This window comes from Schistocerca cancellata, chromosome 1, assembly GCF_023864275.1.
Source record: "Schistocerca cancellata isolate TAMUIC-IGC-003103 chromosome 1, iqSchCanc2.1, whole genome shotgun sequence".
Lineage (NCBI taxonomy): Eukaryota > Metazoa > Arthropoda > Insecta > Orthoptera > Acrididae > Schistocerca > Schistocerca cancellata.
The window spans coordinates 593,276,944-593,295,788 of record NC_064626.1 but is presented as its reverse complement, the minus strand read 5'-3'; the positions used below and the strand labels follow the sequence as shown (position 1 = coordinate 593,295,788).

Sequence of the window (18,845 nt, the reverse complement as noted above, 5' to 3'; positions counted from 1 at the left end):
AACAATCTGATTAGGTTCTGGGTTCGAATCCCTGTCCAACACAAAGCTTTACCTCATGGCATTTCAAGGAAGTTACTTGTGAAAAAGCAATGTTCAACATATCTCGTAGTTCGTTAGCAAGGACAATAGATGCTGGGTAGTAATTCGCGTCCGTTAAAAATGTTTACGTTATGTAATTTAAAGTTGATATTTGCTAACTGATACTGTCTAAAACTGAGGTATATCACTCTCTGTATGCCTAGTCAGGAATGACTATTAGTTTACGTCAGTCACGATACCTCTGCTTAGCCTGCATGACCTGGGTTTGAATCCATATGCAGAACACGACGGTTCGTCGTGTCATTTGAAGTTCATACATATTCTCAACTAGCTGCTCGTGAATAACTTGAATTTTTTATGTCATTTTGTGTTAAATTATAGGTACGGTATGTTACTTTGAAGAGGAAATCATGGATACGACGAACTTACTACGTGCATTACCTATCTGACGTAATAATGAGAGTGGTAACATTTCAGATATATCATTTATTGTCATTAATGTGAGCTTACAAGCCTTAAGGACAGTCTTATCTGTGATAAGGGGTTCCCTGATATTTGTAGTATCTCGGTATTACTTAACATCTTGAGTTATTGCGATACAGAGCAGTGTTTTCTAGTGGTGACTTGTTGGAACCATTTTCAATAGTCAAACGACTGTACTGAGATGCGATTAGAGGATCTGCTAGACACCTGCGTTATGTGGGTTGCATGCGGATCAGGCAAAATGCAAATCAGGTCGTTCGGATACTTTTGAGCACGACTGTACTTACGTGGTAAACGCCTTGTCATTCTTTTCCGTCAGGAGATTATTTGCTTTGACTTTGAGAGGCTATGAATAAGATTTGAGAACAGTAATAAAAGTATATCTCGATATTTACTACTTTTTACATTTACATCAGATTTTTACAGATCGTTGAAGTTCCTATAATCTAGTACATAATTACAGATACACATAGACCCATTGTTTGTTTACAGCTAACATTTTACACTTCAGTATTCTATGCTAGTTTTCTGTTCATTCACAATATCACAACTGCAGCATCAGTAGTGAAAATCGAGAGCGCACAATTTTAAGGGTACACTTGTTTTCAATGTCTAGTGCACTGCATACGTTTCCATGCAGCACACAACTCCTCTGCTTGTTACTGTTTTCACGTCGTGTCAGAGATCTTCTGTCTGGAAGGCCAATTAGTGACTTTTATATTAGATGGTCATCAGTTTCTTAATCTTAATCAGTCATGGTGCTGTAGTACAGAGTGCATACAAAATGTACGGAAAGTATAGTGTTCAGTAATATGTAAAGTATCTTCAAAAGAACAGTTATCTACAGTTAGTAATTCAAAAGCGACAACAAAATAAAAGGATTTACGTCTAACGAAGCAGATAGATGCTATGAAACTTTTGGTAAAGACAAAAAACTTTGTTGCACCAGTGAAGTCACGAAAAAAAACTGGCGTTCACTAGCCCCTGGGCATTCTGTTAGTTTCAGAACTGTAGCTGCGATCACAAAGTACTGGAGCGTAATCTTTCATACTTGGGAGTTGAACTTTATTTCGTTTCATGGTAAATATTTCATTTAGTTTTAAACCTGTAAAAATTATGTCCGCTTGTATGATTATATGATAGCGGAACAAACACTGGTAGCAGTCACTTCTGTAAAATATCTGGGAGTATGCGTGCGGAACGATTTGAAGTGGAATGATCATATAAAATTAATTGTTGGTAAGGATGGTACCAGGTTGAGATTCATTGGGAGAGTCCTTAGAAAATGTAGTCCATCAACAAAGGAGGTGGCTTACAAAAAACTCGTTCGACCTATACTTTAGTATTGCTCATCAGTGTGGGATCCGTACCAGCTCGGGTTGACGGAGGAGATAGAGAAGATCCAAAGAAGAGCGGCGCGTTTCGTCACAGGGTTATTTAGTAAGCGTGATAGCGTTACGGAGCTGTTTAGCAAACTCAAGTGGCAGACTCTGCAAGAGAGGCGCTCTGCATCGCGGTGTAGCTTGCTGTCCAGGTTTCGAGAGGATGCGTTTCTGGATGAGGTCTCGAATATATTGCTTCCCCCTACTTATACCTCCCGAGGAGATCACGAATGTAAAATTAGAGAGATTCGAGCGCGCACGGAGGCTTTCCGGCAGTCGTTCTTCCCGCGAACCATTCGCGACTTGAACAGGAAAGGGAGGTAATGACAGTGGCACGTAAAGTGCCCTCCGCCACACACCGTTGGGTGGCTTGCGGAGTATAAATGTAGAAATGTAGATGTAGATGTAGATTTCAGGAGTCTAATCGGTCTTGTTCTCTGAATTTCTGAAGGATGTTGTGGTACAGGTTGACCAAGTTAAAGTTGTTCCGGAAAAGCGATTTCGAAATTTTGACAACTTCATTTATACAGCAAGCACATCATTGGCAATCGGAGCAGTTACAATTGTGTGTAAAGTGCAGTTATCTTGAATATCTGCAGGCAGAAAAATGACTTTACCTTCTTGACATTGTGATTACTCCCTTCGTTCATCTGCCCCTCCCTCTCTTTGTTGACCTTCGTGTTTTGCGAATAGACTATCGTACGAGTTACCTGTACGTTCGAATAGTGCAAATTACACAGTAACGTAATAATAACATCAGTGAAATAAACAATATTATCACTGTAATAGACGCAACTGCCCTTTGAAAGCGGTTTCGGTAACATTTGTCATTAAGACAGGTTTGTCGATGTTTGAGTTGTTTGGACGTAACAAATTTTCATATTGTCATAATCTGTTAAATTAAAATCGTCAGAAGATAAAACTAAATGTGTAGAATTATTGGCTGTGGAGTACCCAAGAAACGGAGCCACCTAAACTTGAAAGGTTTCCTTTATTCGCTTTCTCAACCTTGCGAATTGCGTAACTATTTCGTATAGGTGGCCGTGAGTAGTGTAAATAAGGTGGAGGGTCAAATTTTTGTAGTTGATGACGAGCGTAATTATTACTTCCAAAAATGTCAGAGGACTGCTGACTTTAGTTTCCATTCGACAGACGTATTAGTATAAAAAACTATTATCCCTCGTATGTGGCAGTCCGAGAAGATGTGGAACTTGAACTGAGGACATTGATGTTAACTCTGATGTTTATAACTACTCCTCCACCACGTCCCCTGGCCACAAACTGGTGAATCAAAACTCAAACCGGTTGTCTGTAAGTCGAGCGCTGCCACAGTGCTACACTTTGGCGGCCTCGAAGGCAAGGGCGGGCATCGTAAGTCATCGTGTAAGATTATTTTCCTCAGTAAAACAGGAGTAACATTCGTACCTGTATAGCCAATACATAAGACGGAAGAACGAAGGATGCAGAAAGAACACACGTATTGCTCCCAACAGGATAACTGTGAATTCATGAGTAGTAGTTTCTCGAAATTTCACAAGAGATTATTGTCAGTCACATAATCAAATAAGCCACCCGAATGCAACGCTAAATTTCATAGCGTTTGATGCTGAGTAGGTATTTCGTTACGCTAAGCCATCTCTGAAAGAGAGCTTATTAAGTCTGTAGTCCTTTGAAAACGCAATCAGTTGCGATAAAAAACGGAGAAAACCGTTGATAATTTTCAAACTATTGCTTGTAAGAACAGGAAGACACGCTAGCACCGACTCTTTTGACGCATTATGATGGCGCGGTGGCAGCTGGAAGGTTAGCACAGCCAGAGGTGAGTGACGATGGCCAGCGTTGCTCCTTGGTGGTTCAGTCGAGGCAGTTCGAGGGCGGACGGCGGGGCTAAGAGCCGATTGGGATGACGGTGGCGGCGGCACGGGCGGTTGCGGAGGCGGCGTCGCCGGCGGCGGTGGTGGGGGCGGCGGCAGCGCCAGTGTGGGGCGCTGGCGGCTGCCAACCCCCAAGCCCCGCCTCCAACTCGCGAGCCACCGCGAAGCACAGACGGTCCTGGTTCGGCGCCGCCACCACCTGAGCAAGTAACACAGTCACGTAGAGTTGCAGTTATGCGGAGGCCCTCGATACAGTGCTTCCCAACCTTTCTGAATCCATTACACCTGAATGTAATAAGACGTTAAAAAAATGGCTCTGAGCACTGTGGGACTTAACTTCTGAGGTCATCAGTCGCCTAGAACTTAGAACTACTTAAACCTAACTAACCTAAGGACATCACACACATCCATGCCCGAGGCAGGATCCGAACCTGCGACCGTAGCGGTCGCACGGTTCCAGACTGTAGAGCCTAGAACCGCTCGGCCACCCCGGCCGGCAATAAGATGTTAGCAAGTTCCTCCCCTCTCCCCTTCCCCACATTCATCAACTTTAGTGTCTAACTAAGAATTTTGTTGAAGACATTTGTTTTTAAATCTCGAAACACAAGCGATATCCATTAATAAAATATTTTCAAGCAGCGTCACGTGGCTAACTGCCTACGAGCTCCGGGCAGTGATCTCTGCCACTGTCAAGAGGCTGTCGTCTGAATGGCGCTGCCGTGCTTACATAGCTGCGCCGTCGCGAGTGACATCACTGGTGCCGTACTGCCTGGTATCCTGTGATTGGGGAGCTGAAATGGGCGCTGCGGTCACCCCACCAAGAGATTACCATATATCTTGCGGGAATGAGCACCAATGACGTCACCGGCAATGGCGCAGCTATACCCGCAGGACAGCAGCATCCCAGTGACAGTCAACCACTTGACAATGGCAGACGAAATATCTGCCGAAAGCTCTTGGGCAGTTAACCACTTGACACAGCTTGAAATCCCAGAATATTTTATTAATGGATATCGCCGCGAGAGCATGCATTCGTATAAATGATATTTAGTGTTTGTAAATGTTTTCTTAAACCACGAACTAATGAGTCAGTGAGAAATCGGAATTATTGATTTGTAAAAATCATTATTATAGAAGGACGAAACTATTTTTAGTGCATTGTGAGTGCTACATACAACTCCTTTACAGAAAAGAAAGCTAATTGTCAACATTTGGGTTAGACGCTTACTACAAAGCATGCTTCCTCAGTACCACTCCTCTCCCTAGCAACACTTGTTCCATCAACACCTTGTAGTTACATTTAAAACCAGTCAAGCTGAAATATGTGCACTACAGGCAAAAGTATTCTAAAACGACGTAGCCTGGTAAAATGACATATCTTGTGTTTCTTGTTACTGCCACAAGAGGCAGCAGTTTATGCTACGACGTTTATTATTATGCTGGTGACAAATGGTTCAAATGGCTCTAAGTGCTATGAGACTTAATATCTGAGGTCATCAGTCACTAGACTTAGAACTACGTAAACTTAACTAACCTAAGGACATCACACACGTCCATGCTAGAGGCAGGACTCGAACCTGCGACAGTAGCAGCATCGCGGTTCCGGACTGAAGCGCCTAGCCGGCCGGAGTGGCCGTGCGGTTCTAGGCGCTACAGTCTGGAACCGAGCGACCGCTACGGTCGCAGGTTCGAATCCTTCCTCGGGCATGGATGTGTATGATGTCCTTAGGTTAGTTAGGTTTAATTAGTTCTAAGTTCTAGGCGACTGATGACCTCAGAAGTTAAGTCGCATAGTGCTCCGAGCCATTTTTGAAGCGCCTAGAACCGCTCGGCCACCGCTATCGGCTCTTATGCTGGTGACTGTTACACCAGAAAACGGCGAGATCGTTTCCTTAGACGCTTACGTGTTATCTGAAGAATCCCTACACATCGGATTTCAGAAGTGTGACAATTGTTCTTCTGTGGCATACTTCACCTGGTTTAATTGATTTACGACACTTTTTTTCACAGAAGGTGAGGAAACACTTCCTTCACAAGCATTTTAAGCATATTTCTGGTATGTAGATCCACATGTTGTACACGGAATGTTTCAACTATGCGTAAAATGACATAGGTATGTCACAACCACAGTTTACGCTTCCTGTTCTCCAGTCGTTTCTGTTTATGTCAATATAACAAGTAGTTAACTATCATTATTATTATTGCTATTTCATTTATGAAATATCCCGTGGGTTCTTGGAGGAACATAGATGTATTAAAAAATTGAATACACTGTATTAATGTTCTACGATAATATTTACTTTATAGTTCGTTATAAGCCGTCTTTCGGCTTCTTAGGACGTCGTCAGATAACTTAATTCTAAATACACAGTCCACACAACTTCATCGAGAGTTCATAGCTGTACAGATATTGTTGTACAAAGATATGTAACATTTTATGACTATATCGAGACAAAACACAAACATATACCCAAAGAGATTCCGAAAAAATAAATCTTATATTACAGTATATTCAAATAAAAAAGCAGGACGGGAGAGGGGGGGCTGTGGGAAGAAGTCTATGGAGCGTGAGTGTGGAACAGTTATTAATTAATGATGAGAGAAAAATGATTGGCTGCTGCTACTTTAGTAAGGATGAGTAACGGAACTATGCTTGGTCGTTCAGGGCCAGGTCAGGATTCTTTGGTGTTTATTAATGGCCAGAATTTCGAGTAATGCTAGTTTTGTGCCTTTAGTTCCTCTATGGAGAATATCACAGTTCATATCATATGAACGACATTCATTCAGAGCATGTTCAGTAAAAGTGGAATCTTTCTTTCTCAGTAAGTAATCGCTACAAATGTGATTCAGTGAGCATGCAGAAGGCTATGGATTCTTTTAATAACAAACAAATGGGCTGGCAGCTTGCCTCAAAAATGTTTGGCGTTCCTCAAGCTACTTTAAGCAGAGTACAAGTTTGGAATTAGTAGTTCTAGAAACTGATAAAGGTTTAGGCCAGTTCCAGAAAACGTTTGTAACAGAGTTAGAAATTAAGCTTTTAAAGCACATTAAAGACCTTGAATTCAGGCTATTTGGAATTACACTGAATGATGTAAGGAAACTGCCATTTGAGTTGGCCAAGAGTAATGAAACTGGTAACCTGTTAAGCAAGTACACATTGATGGCATGTAAATATCTGTTATATTAAATAAAGCAAGCAATATGCATATGATAGCCTATCTATAGTTCGATAAACCACACTTTTGTGCCGATGACATGAGACGTTTCCAGATGAGACATATCACTTTGTCCAACGGCTTTCATGACATGACACTGTGTACGCTTTCTAATAATACATTGTGATAATCGTATAAGATATAATGTAGTTTTCTTTCACGAATCGCTGTGTGGTTAATACGTTTTAGTAACTTACAAAAAACAGAGTTTATAATACAAAAAATGTACCCATAGCAGAATTTTTTCCCTTATGGTACGTCATTCTGGAAGACTTCAGGCTGTCTTTGCTTTGTGTATGACACCTGCCACTAATAATAATAATAATAATAATAATAATAATGGGTATGCCCTATGGCAATCTAATAGTCATCACGTAACTATTATCGTGTTGCGCCACCGGTTTGTTTATTTGTTGCAAAGTGAATAATTAAGCAATTTCTGATCCATTGTGGGAAACATCTAGAGCTTGGAACAACAATTTCGTGGGATATTTAAAATCAGATTTTTATGTCTCAGTTTTACTGCCAGAGATGCATGGTACAAAGTACAAAGCATGTGTATAATGTGTAGACTTTGTGAGGAAGAAGATGTTCATACATTTGTTTCACAAGCAGTAACCTCCACATCTACATCTACATCATACTCCGCAAGCCACCTAATGGTGTGTGGTGGAGGGTACTTTCGGTACCACTGTCTGATCCCACCAACCCTGTTCCACTCGCGAATAGTGCATGGGAAGAATGATTGTAGGTAAGCCTCTGTATAGTCTCTAATTTCTCGAATTTTCTCCTCGTGGTCAATACGCGAGATGTGTGTCTAATGTCTAATTCCTCCTGAAAAGTGGTGCACCGAAATTTCAATAGTAAATCTCCCCGTGATGCACAACGTCTCTCTTGTAACGTCTTCCACTGGAATTTTTTAGTATACCCGTAACGCTCTCTTGCCAGCTAAACGATCCCGCGACGAAACGCGCTGCTCTTCGTTGAATCTTCTCTGTCTCCTCTATCAGTCCTACCTGATAGGGATTCCAGATAGGTGAACAATACTCAAGAATCGGGCGAACAAGCGTCTTATAAGCCATTTCTTTCGTGGATGAGTTACATTTCCTTAAGATTCTTCCGGTGAATCTGAGTCTGGTGTCTGCTTTTCCCACTGTCTGTTTTGTATGTTTATTCCATTTGAGGTCGCTCTGGATAGTTACGCCTAGATATTTTACAGTAGACGCTGTCTCTAGATGTTTGTCATAAATAGTGTAGCTGTACAGTAGTGGATTTCTTTACCTATGTATGCGCAATATGTTACATTTATTTACGTTCAGGGTCAACTGCCAGAATCTGCACTATTCATCAATTCTCTACAGGTCGTACTGCAAATTCTTACTACCTTCTGGTATTGCTACTTTGGTACAAACAACTGCACCATCTGCGAATAGCCTTAAAGAGCATCCGACGCTTTCTACTACATCATTTATCTATATTGTGAACAACAAAAACGGTCCTATCACACTTCCCTGTGGTACTCTGGATATTACCTTTACATCTGTCGATTTAGTTCCGTTAAGAGTGACGTGTTGAGTTCTATCTGCAAGAAAGTCTTGAATCCAATCGCAGCCCTGCTCCGATATTCCGTAAGCTCGTATTTTTTTCATTAAAGGGCAAAGCAGGACGGTGTCAAATGCCTTACTGAAGTCAAGGAACACGGCATCAACCTGAGCGCCGTTGTCCACTGCGCTGTGGATCTCATGGAGGAACAGAGCGAGCTGAGCTTCGCAGGATCTCTGTTTGCGGAATCCATGTAGATTTTTATGGAGGAGATGTTCATTTTCCAAAAATGTCGTAACTCTTGAGCATAAAACATGTAGCGTAATTCTACAACAGACTGGCGTAACGATATACGTACGTCAATAATTGTGTGGATCTGTTTTACGCCTTTCCTAAAATCGGGAATAACCTGAGCTTTTCTCCAGTCGTTAGGTACCTTTCGTTGGTCAAGCGATCTACGACAAATTACTGCTAGAAAGGAATCAAGTTATTTCGCATAATCTTTATAGAATCTTATAGGTATCTCATCTGGTCCTGTAGCCTTTCCACTACTAAGCGATTGAGCCGCGCGGGATAGCCGCGCGGTCTTGGGCGCCTTGTCACGTTCCACGCGGCTCCCTCCGTCGGAGGGTCGAGTCCTCCCTCGGGCATGGGTGTGCATGTTGTCCTTAGCGTAAGTTAGTTTAAGGAAGATTAAGTAATGCGTAAGCTTAGGGGCCGGTGGCCTCAGCAATTTGGTCCCATAAGACCTTACCACAAATTTCCAAATGGTTCAAATGGCTCTGAGCACTATGGGACTTAACATCTGAGGTCTCATTTCCCCTAGAACTTAGAACTACTTAAACCTAACTAACCTAAGGGCATCACACATATCCATGCTCGAGGCAGGATTCGAACCTGCGACCATAGCGGTCGCGCGGTTCCAGACTGAAGCGCCTAGAACCGCTCGGCCACATCGGCGGGCCAAATTTCCAGATAAGTGATTGTAGCTGCTTTTCAATTCTGCGATCAGTTTTCTCAAAATCTGTCAGTTTGACGTTCGCGCGACGATTGAAAGGAGGGACAATGTTACCATACTCCGCGGTGAAACAACTTCGGAAGACCGAATTCAGTATTTCGGCCTTCTCTCTGTTATCTCCCTTTTGGGTGCCGGTATGGTCGCTGAGAGAATGAGTAGATGATTTTGATCCACTTACTGATTTTACATACGACCAAAATCTCTTAGGGTTTTTAGTCAGGTCGGTTGACAACGTTTTACTTTCAAAATCATTGAACGCTTCTCTCGTTGCTTCCCTTACGCTCATTTTCGCACCGTTCAGCTTTTATTTATCAGCTAGGTTATTACTTTTCTTGAATCTGAGATGAAGTGCTCTTTGCTTAGTAGCGCTTTTCTAATACGGCTATTAAACCACGGTGGATCTTTCCCATCCCTGAAAACCTTACTCGGAACATACTTGTCTAGGGCATATTGAATAATGCCTTTGAATTTTTTCCATTTGTTCTCCACATCTTCGTCCTCATCAACGAATATTTGATGCTGACTGCTGAGATTTCTGAAATTTGTATCCTGTCAGCCTTTCTGAGCAAATATATCTTCCTACCTTTCTTATTCCTTGTAGGACCCGTCGTTATAGATGCTGTCACTGCCTTATGATCACTGATACCTTCCTCTACGTTAACTGATTCGGTAAGTCCAGATTTGTTACTTACCAGGAGGTGTAAACGTTACCCTCACGAGTTGGTTCTCTAACTATCTGATCTAGGTAATTTTCGGACAGGACACCCAGAACAATGCCATACGAATCCCTGTCTCTGGCACCAATTTTCATGGCATAACGCTCCAAATCTATACCTGGCAAGTTGAAGTCATCCCCTATTACAACGGCATGATCAGGAAAATTACTAATGATATTCTGCAAGCTCTGTCTGAAGACAACTACAGATCTTGACCCAGGTAGTCTACAGGGTGTTACAAAAAGGTACGGCCAAACTTTCAGGAAACATTCCTCACTCACAGAGAAAGAAAATATGTTATGTGGACATGTGTCCGGAAACGCTTAATTTCCATGTTAGAGCTCATTTTATTACTTCTCTTCAAATCACATTAATCATGGAATGGAAACACACAGCAACAGAACGTACCAGCGTGACTTCAAACACTTTGTTACAGGAAATGTTCAAAATGTCCTCCGTTAGCGAGGATACATGCATCCAGCCTCCGTCGCATGGAATCCCTGATGCGCTGATGCAGCCCTGGAGAATGGCGTATTGTATCACAGCCGTCCACAATACGAGCACGAAGATTCAAATGGTTCAAATGGCTCTGAGCACTATGGGACTTAACATCTATGGTCATCAGTCCCCTAGAATTTAGAACTACTTAAACCTAACTAACCTAAGGACATCACACAACACCCAGTCATCACGAGGCACACGAGCACGAAGAGTTTCTACATTTGGTACCGGGGATGGCGTAGACAAGAGGTTTCAAATGCCCCCATAAATGAAAGTCAAGAGGGTTGAGGTCAGGAGAGCGTGAAGGCCATGGAATTGGTCCGCCTCTACCAATCCATCGGTCACCGAATCTGTTGTTGTGAAGCGTACGAACACTTCGACTGAAATGTGCAGGAGCTCCATCGCGCATGAACCACATGCTGTGTCGTACTTGTAAAGTCACATGTTCTAGCAGCACAGGTAGAGTATCACGTATGAAATCATGATAACGTGCTCCATTGAGCGTAGGTGGAAGAACATGGGGTCCAATCAAGACATCACCAACAATGCCTGCCCAAACCTTCACAGAAAATCTGTGTTGATGACGTGCTTGCACAATTGCAGCATTACCTTCCTTCAATTGGGCCAACTGGCGGTGAATCGAGGAAGTACAGTACATACTGACGAAACTAAAATGAGCTCTAACATGGAAATTAAGCGTTTCCGGACACATGTCCACATAACATCTTTTCTTTATTTGTGTGTGAGGAATGTTTGCTGAAAGTTTGGCCGTACCTTTTTGTAACTCCCTGTATAAAAGTATCCGATCACCAGTTTTGGCCTTTCTTTGATACTCAATTTCACCCAGATTAATTCACATTCGGAATCCGTGATAACCTTGCAAAATTTTATCGAATTTTTTACTGCAATAAACACGTCGCCACCATTGGCGACTAACCTATCCTTACGATAAACGTTCCAGTCTGAACTTAGGATTTCATTGTCACTGTCGTCTGGCTCAACCAGCTTTCTGTTCCCAATACTATCTGCGCATTATAACCTTCAATAAGCGATATTAATTGTGGGACATCTTCTGTGATGCTCTTGCAGTTTACTAAAATCATATTAATCTTTTCTGTCTCTGATCTACGAAGACCGAGATTCTCTGGGGTCGCTGTGGCTCATTTAATAGGCAAATTGTCTTTGATCCCAAGGAAGGGGTCCTCTAACCTAAAAAAGTCCCATGTGCACCCACACGTACTCCGCTACCCTAATAACCGCATTCTGCGTGTAGTGCACGCCTGACCTATTAAGGGGAACCCTACAATTCTGCACCCAATAGCGGAGGTCGAGAAATTCGCATCCGCCACCATCGCAGAACCGCCTGAGCCTCTGATTTAGACCTTCCACTCTGCTCCAAACCAGAGGACCGCGATCAACCCTGGGTACGATGCTACAAATAGACAGCTTAGCCTGCAACCCGAGTGCGTTGCTAGTTGCCTTCACCAAATCAGTGAGCCGCCGAAAGGAGCCGAGGGTGACCTCAGAACCCAAGCGGCAGGCATCATTCGTGCCGACATGTGCCACTACATGCAGCCGGTTGCAGCCAGTGCGCTCGAAAGCCGCCGGCAGGGCCTCCTCCACATCACGGATGAGACCTCCCGACAAACATACCGAATGCACACTGGAATTCTTTCTCGCCTTGCCTGCTATCTCCATGAGGTGCTCCATCACCCGCCTAACATTGGAGCTCCCAATGACTAGCATACCCACCCTCTGTACTTGTCCGGACTGGGCAGGAAAAACGACCGCTGATCTAACGGGAGAGGCATCCCGTGCTGGCTCAGAGTTACCATTAACACGGGGAAGCACCTCGTACCTGTTGCTAAGACGTAGAGAACCAGCCTTACAGCCTGCTCCCTCTCTCTCCTTCCACCCAGCGACACGCGGACCCATCACTCTGGAGTGAGGACGGACGGGTCAGATGTTGCGTATCGGAAGCCGCACTGACCTCTGGGCCACCAGGGGATTCCAGTGACACCAAAGATGTCGCAGGTTTCGTCACGGGCGCCCCGACATCACCGCAACTTCGAGCATTATCCAGAAGCTTGCCGACGGAAGCCAACGCAGCCTCCAGCTGTTTACGGACAGCAGCCAACTCTTCTTGTGTCCGCTCACAACAAGCACAGTCCCTAGCCATATCGTACTCTGTATAAAATACATATAAGTTTCGAATGGCGCTACTGAGTTTGAAAATATACCAAAGGAGAAGAAGGTAACACTGAAAGTTGATGTGCAGATTTCTCTCTGAACTCTGAGACAGCAAGCTATCAAACAGAAATAACTTTCACTACACAGAAAATTTACACTAGAAAGCCGCTCTACACAAGGATATTCTCAACACTTACGCAAAAAAAGCTACGATTAATTTTCTAATCACTAGTCTACACAGTAAAATACACAGGCACAATTCACTTCTTTGCAGAAGCACGTGAACAAAAAGCAGAGACTAAATTAATTTACAGTTTATCACACAAGTGCTGCTGCTGCTCTGCTGCACGTCCTCTCGGCTCGGCGGCTGCCGCTACACTCTGTTGTTCCATGTGTTAATGTTAGTACTCATACTTTTTAAAAAGAAAATCGAAATTATTGGTAAGTTATGTAATCAGTGATACAGCCGTACAAAATAGTGATTGCTGTAATGATTTCTTAGAATTAGTTAAGTTTTGTGGAAGAAACGCAGTCGCACTGTTTTGTTTTTACCCCTCGTTAAGTTTCATTTTGCCCCTCCGGGGGTAATTGGCCCATGTTGGGAATCACTGGCCTAGAAGAATGCTACAGGCAGCCAGACCCTTCTTCTACTTTCTTCAAGTGTGTTTATCGTCCACATTTCACTTCAGTACAAAGCTATATTCCCTACGAATACCTTCACAAAAGACTTCCCGACACTTAGACGTAGCCGGTCGGTGTGGCCGTGCGGTTCTAGGCGCTTCAGTCTGGAACCGCGTGACCGCTACGGTCACAGGTCCTGCCTCGGGCATGTGGATGTGTGTGATGTCCTTAGGTTAGTTAGGTTTAAGTAGTTCTGAGTTCTAGGGGACTGATGACCACAGATGTTAAGTCCCATAGTGCTCAGAGCCATTTGAACCATTTTTTTTGGTAAGACATTTGCTTGCTACATTATCTTGCTGAATGCCTCTATTGTCTTACTATTTGATCTTTTCATATCTTTCTTGGTCTACCTATTGATCTCATCCCTGTCGGTGGAAGGTGTATTATTTATTTAGACATTCTGTTTGCATTAATTCCTGTAACGAAATTTCTGAATAATCTTTCTATACTCCTGGATCAGTTAATTTATGGTTTTAAGTCCTAGTCTCTGTCAGCTGTACTTCTTAAAAACCTCATTTCCGCAGCTTTTCGATTTCCAGCTCTTATTATCTAACTCTCACTGTCATAAAGTATAGATGGTATTTCCAGTGTTTTGTAAAACATTACTATGGTCTCATTCCTCATCTTTTTATTCAGTGTTCCGTATCTGCCCCATTAATACAAGTAAATGTTTCAGTTTTTTCGATATGTTTTTTTAGATTCTGAAGGAGATAGTATTTCCCAAGAAGCTGAATTCATTTAGTCTCTCTATTTTCTGTTCGTTTATTACAACTGTTCTTGGGACTGAGCCTCGAGCTTTGCAAGACATGACCTCTGGTTTTTTGGACCCATGTTTTTAAATTATCGCCTTTGGCAATTATGTTTAATTTATAAATGGCTTTTGAAGGGACTCCTCGCTCTCAACTATAGGAAGTTGGTCATCAGCAAAGAGTGTTGTCTTTATATATTACGATGGGTAAAGATAGCGTAAAACTATTTCTTTTAGCCAGTACCTCAGCATAACATCAACATACATATTAAGAAGTATCGGAGCTAAACTACATCACTGCCGTCATCCTGCATTTTTTATTAATTTAACAGTCTTTATCAACAATTGCAATTTTGGTATGTTGGTTCATGGACTATTCTTAGTAAGTAGTGCCTCTCCTGCTTAATATTTCCTACAACGTTCGCCCGTCTACATTGTCAAACTGTCAAAAACATTTGCAATTAAAAAGTGACAGATATATTTCTCTGTTAAATTCTACATGTTTTTCATTTATTTCTCTGATGAAATGTTGTATAAACATGACACGCCCTTCCCAAAGCGAGATATTTTCTAAACAAGACGTTTTCTGAAATTATTGGGAGGTATTGTGTTATTACTTCTGAAAATATTTTACATCCAGTGTTGAGTAAAAGTATGTCCCTAGAATTCTCACAGTGTTTCGTATTCTGACGTCTTAAATACAGGAATTACTATGGCTAATTGCCAGCTCTTCTGAATTTATTTCGTTGTCAAGCATTTCTTTACGAAGAGAAGAAACCGAAAGTTCATAAGTGGACCCACTTATTCATTTTAGAGGGTGAGATCTGACACCATCAACAATCTGGGAGATCTCGTTGTCTTCCTTGGCAGCTGAACTAATATAAAGCTCTCGAGTTTCCAGCCAAATCCGTTCATAAAAATGTCGCGACTTTTCGATGATTTCACTCTCATCTTCTAGCGAAATATCGGGAAGACTTTTTTTAATACACTCCATTCTACAGGCAGAGAGGAATGTTAGAGTACTGAATCGGGGAGGGTTCAGTCCAATTCCAAGCGAACTGCTAGAGCGGGCCGGCCGGTGTGGCCAAGCGGTTAAAGGCGCTACAGTCTGGAACCGCGTGACCGCTACGGTCGCAGGTTCGAATCCTGCCTCGGGCATGGATGTGTGTGATGTCCTTAGGTTAGTTAGGTTTAAGTAGTTCTAAGTTCTAGGGGACTGATGACCTTAGAAGTTAAGTCCCATAGTGCTCAGAGCCATTTGCCATTGCTAGAGCGGCAGTGGTGTTCCCGATTGGGAATAAATGGGAGGGGATTACCATTCTGGCATATGCCTTCCAACCATGTGAAACCTCCTGAAAACTAGGATCAGAACCAGGAGATGGCGACTATTTTAAATCTAACTGTGATACAATATGTCTCAGAAAAGATGAAACGTGTTTGTGAAAAGTACCGGGTGATCAAAACGTCAGTATAAATTTGAAAACTGAATAAATCACGGAATAATGTAGATAGAGAGGTACAAATTGACACACATGCTTGGAATGACATGGGGTTTTACTAGAACCAAAAAAATACAAACGTTCAAAAAATGTCCGACAGATGGCGCTTCATCTGATCAGAATAGCAATAATTAGCCTAACAAAGTAAGACAAAGCAAAGATGATGTTCTTTACAGGAAATGCTCAATATGTCCACCATCATTCCTCAACAATAGCTGTAGTCGAGGAATAATATTGTGAACAGCACTGTAAAGCATGTGCGGAGTTATGGTAAGGCATTGGCGTCGGATGTTGTCTTTCAGCATCCCTAGAAATGTCGGTCGATCACGATACACTTGCAACTTCAGGTAACCTCAAAGCCAATAATCGCACGGACTGAGGTCTGGGGACCTGGGAGGCCAAGCATGACGAAAGTGGCGGCTGAGCACACGATCATCACCAAACGACGCGCGCAAGAGATCTTTCATGCGTCTAGCAATACTTTGTTTTTTATTTGGTTCTAATAAAACCCCATGTAATTCCAAGCATATGTGTCAATTTTTACCTCCCTATCTACATTATTCCGTGGTTTATTAAGTTTACAAATTTATACTGACTTTTTGATCACCCGGTATTTATGAGTATACAATCTACTTGTTCGATGTGTGCACTGTGCCTTCGTGACGGTATGTTGGTGCTGTTTATATAGGCGATGCAGCGCTCTGGGCTGGCCCCTCCCCCTGCCACAGGAAGGGTATGAGTGTGGATGGGCGAGGAGTGGGAGGGAATGGGCTCGAGTCCCGGTGTAGTGAGTCAGCCATCACCTCGCGCGCCGTCATGCCTCTAGGCTGGGAGCGATCGCACTATATTATGGCCAGTAACGAATCCCAAGCAGAGCTCATTTGAAAGCCACCACCTTTGTTCACGAGGTGATCATGAGTCCTAATTTTGATGACTCCCTTCATTATGCCGTCCCAAAATCCACTCGCCTTGCACAGCACTCTTCGCCGTTCAAAATCAAACGTACGGCTTTCTCACAAGCTTTTGGCTTCCTACCCAAGGCGAATATATCTGGTGAATTTCAAGCAGCGCTGCTAAACGCAGCATTGGGTTTGTCCGATGTGTCGCAGCTCAAACTCACATTGAATGCTGTAGACGTCCGGCATATGCATTCCCAGTGGATCCTTGGCGAGCGAACAAGATCTTTACTCTTTCGCGATAGTTGGAAGATGGTTTTAGCATCACAAGGGAGAAACGATTATCGCTTGTCCTGGTCCTGTGTTATTTCGGAGCTGCGGTTATTAATCTGTGTGTCACTAGCCTTTCCTCTGGAAGTCTTCCCTCGCGTGTCGCAGTTCGGTAGACAGGCTTTATTGATGGGTTATGGCCCGATCCCTGTGGACGAGCGGTTCTCAAAGTAGTCCTGCCTTTGCCTGGGTGGTGGCAGCTGCACGCATGCAAGTCTGAGCTGCCTGTTGTCGGTTTCCTGCATACAGAGAGACCGAACGTGCCGTTTTGCTTCTTCCGTCTCTACATGTCAAGAAACGGGATGCAGTCGCATTTCTCTACTTCCATGGTGAATTGTATGTTCTCATGGATGATGACGATGTGTTCAAGAAATTCACGGCATCCCTGCCAAGTGGCCACACAATGAAGGTATCATCCACGTATAATACAGAAGTGTTCGGGTTTGAGGCGTGCGGTCTCTATACCACTTTCCTCAGAATGTTGCATGAATAGATTGCTTATTTGATATGAGGAGAAACCCGATAGCCGCACCATCCACCTGCTACTTTCGATAATTCACCAGAGGATCATATGAGTGACATTCATAGAAACGTTGACGAACTCATTCGGCTGCAAACCAGAGAGCATTATACGAGTTGTAATTTCAGAGTTTAGTCAGGAATACTTTCCAAGTGCGTTGGTACAACGGACTGGTGGTTCCACAGTAATTTAATTCTTTAAATTGCTTATGCTCATTTATCTATTACGCAGAAAATATCAGCACAGCAGTGCAAATAAAATATCGACGGTATATGCTGTGTTTCTTGTTTGGAAATATATTTCTACCATTTACTTGAGATGCCAACGGCCTTGCCGCAGTGGTAACACCGGTTCCCGACAGATCACCGAAGTTAAGCGCTGTCAGGCTGGGCTAGCACTTGGATGGGTGACCATCCGGTCTGCAGAGGACTGTTGGCAAGCGGGTTGCACTCAGGCCTTGTGCAGCAAACTGAGGAGCTACCTGGTTGAGAAGTAGCGGCTCCGGTCTCGGAAACTGACATAGGGCCGGGAGAACGGTGTGCTGACTACATACCCCTCCATATCCGCATCCAGTGTCGCCTATGTGCTGAGTATGACACGGCGGCCGGTCAGTACCGTGTGAGTTAACGAGCATTTAGCTCTCATTTAAGTATATGGCCGAAAGATGCGGCCTTCAGGAACTGTGAAACGAACCCTGTCGTCCAGGAGAGGCGCTCTGCATCGCGGTGTAGCTTGCTGTCCAGGTTTCGAGAGGGTGCGTTTCTGGATGAGGTATCGAATATATTGCTTCCGCCTACTTATACCTCCCGAGGAGAACACGAATGTAAAATTAGAGAGATTCGAGCGCGCACGGAGGCTTTCCGGCAGTCGTTCTTCCTGCGAACCATACGTGGCTGGAACAGGAAACGGAGGTAATGACAGTGGCACGTAAAATGCCCTCCGCCACACTCCGTTGGGTGGCTTGCGGAGTATAAATGTAGATACAGATGTAGATGTAGACCGTGCGCAGATTCGCCACGAGATTGGGAAATTGTCAGGCGTCTATTGCGCTGTAGTGTGCGAGTGAGTCAGACGAGAACCTACGTCATAGGGAAACCCAGTAGAAGGCGATTGTGGCCAGGGAGACGTAGCAGTGTTAAATGTGGCGGACCTAAGATCGGCCATAAAGAGAAACATTTATGAAAACTATTTAATTCTGTAGTAGTGCAGGG

The 18,845-nt window shown here is 43.4% G+C and overlaps 1 protein-coding gene across 1 annotated transcript in view; it reads right to left on the bottom strand.

Annotated features, from left to right (window-relative positions):
* Window positions 1–894: 894 nt before the first annotated feature.
* Window positions 895–18,845, bottom strand: part of LOC126088493 (fatty-acid amide hydrolase 2-A-like) — a 250,432-nt gene continuing 232,481 nt past the window's right edge. The window contains exon 11 of the mRNA XM_049906673.1: window positions 895–3,977. Within this exon, the coding sequence (XP_049762630.1) occupies window positions 3,792–3,977 (186 nt within the window). The 3' untranslated portion in view covers window positions 895–3,791. The remainder of the gene's footprint in view (window positions 3,978–18,845) is intronic.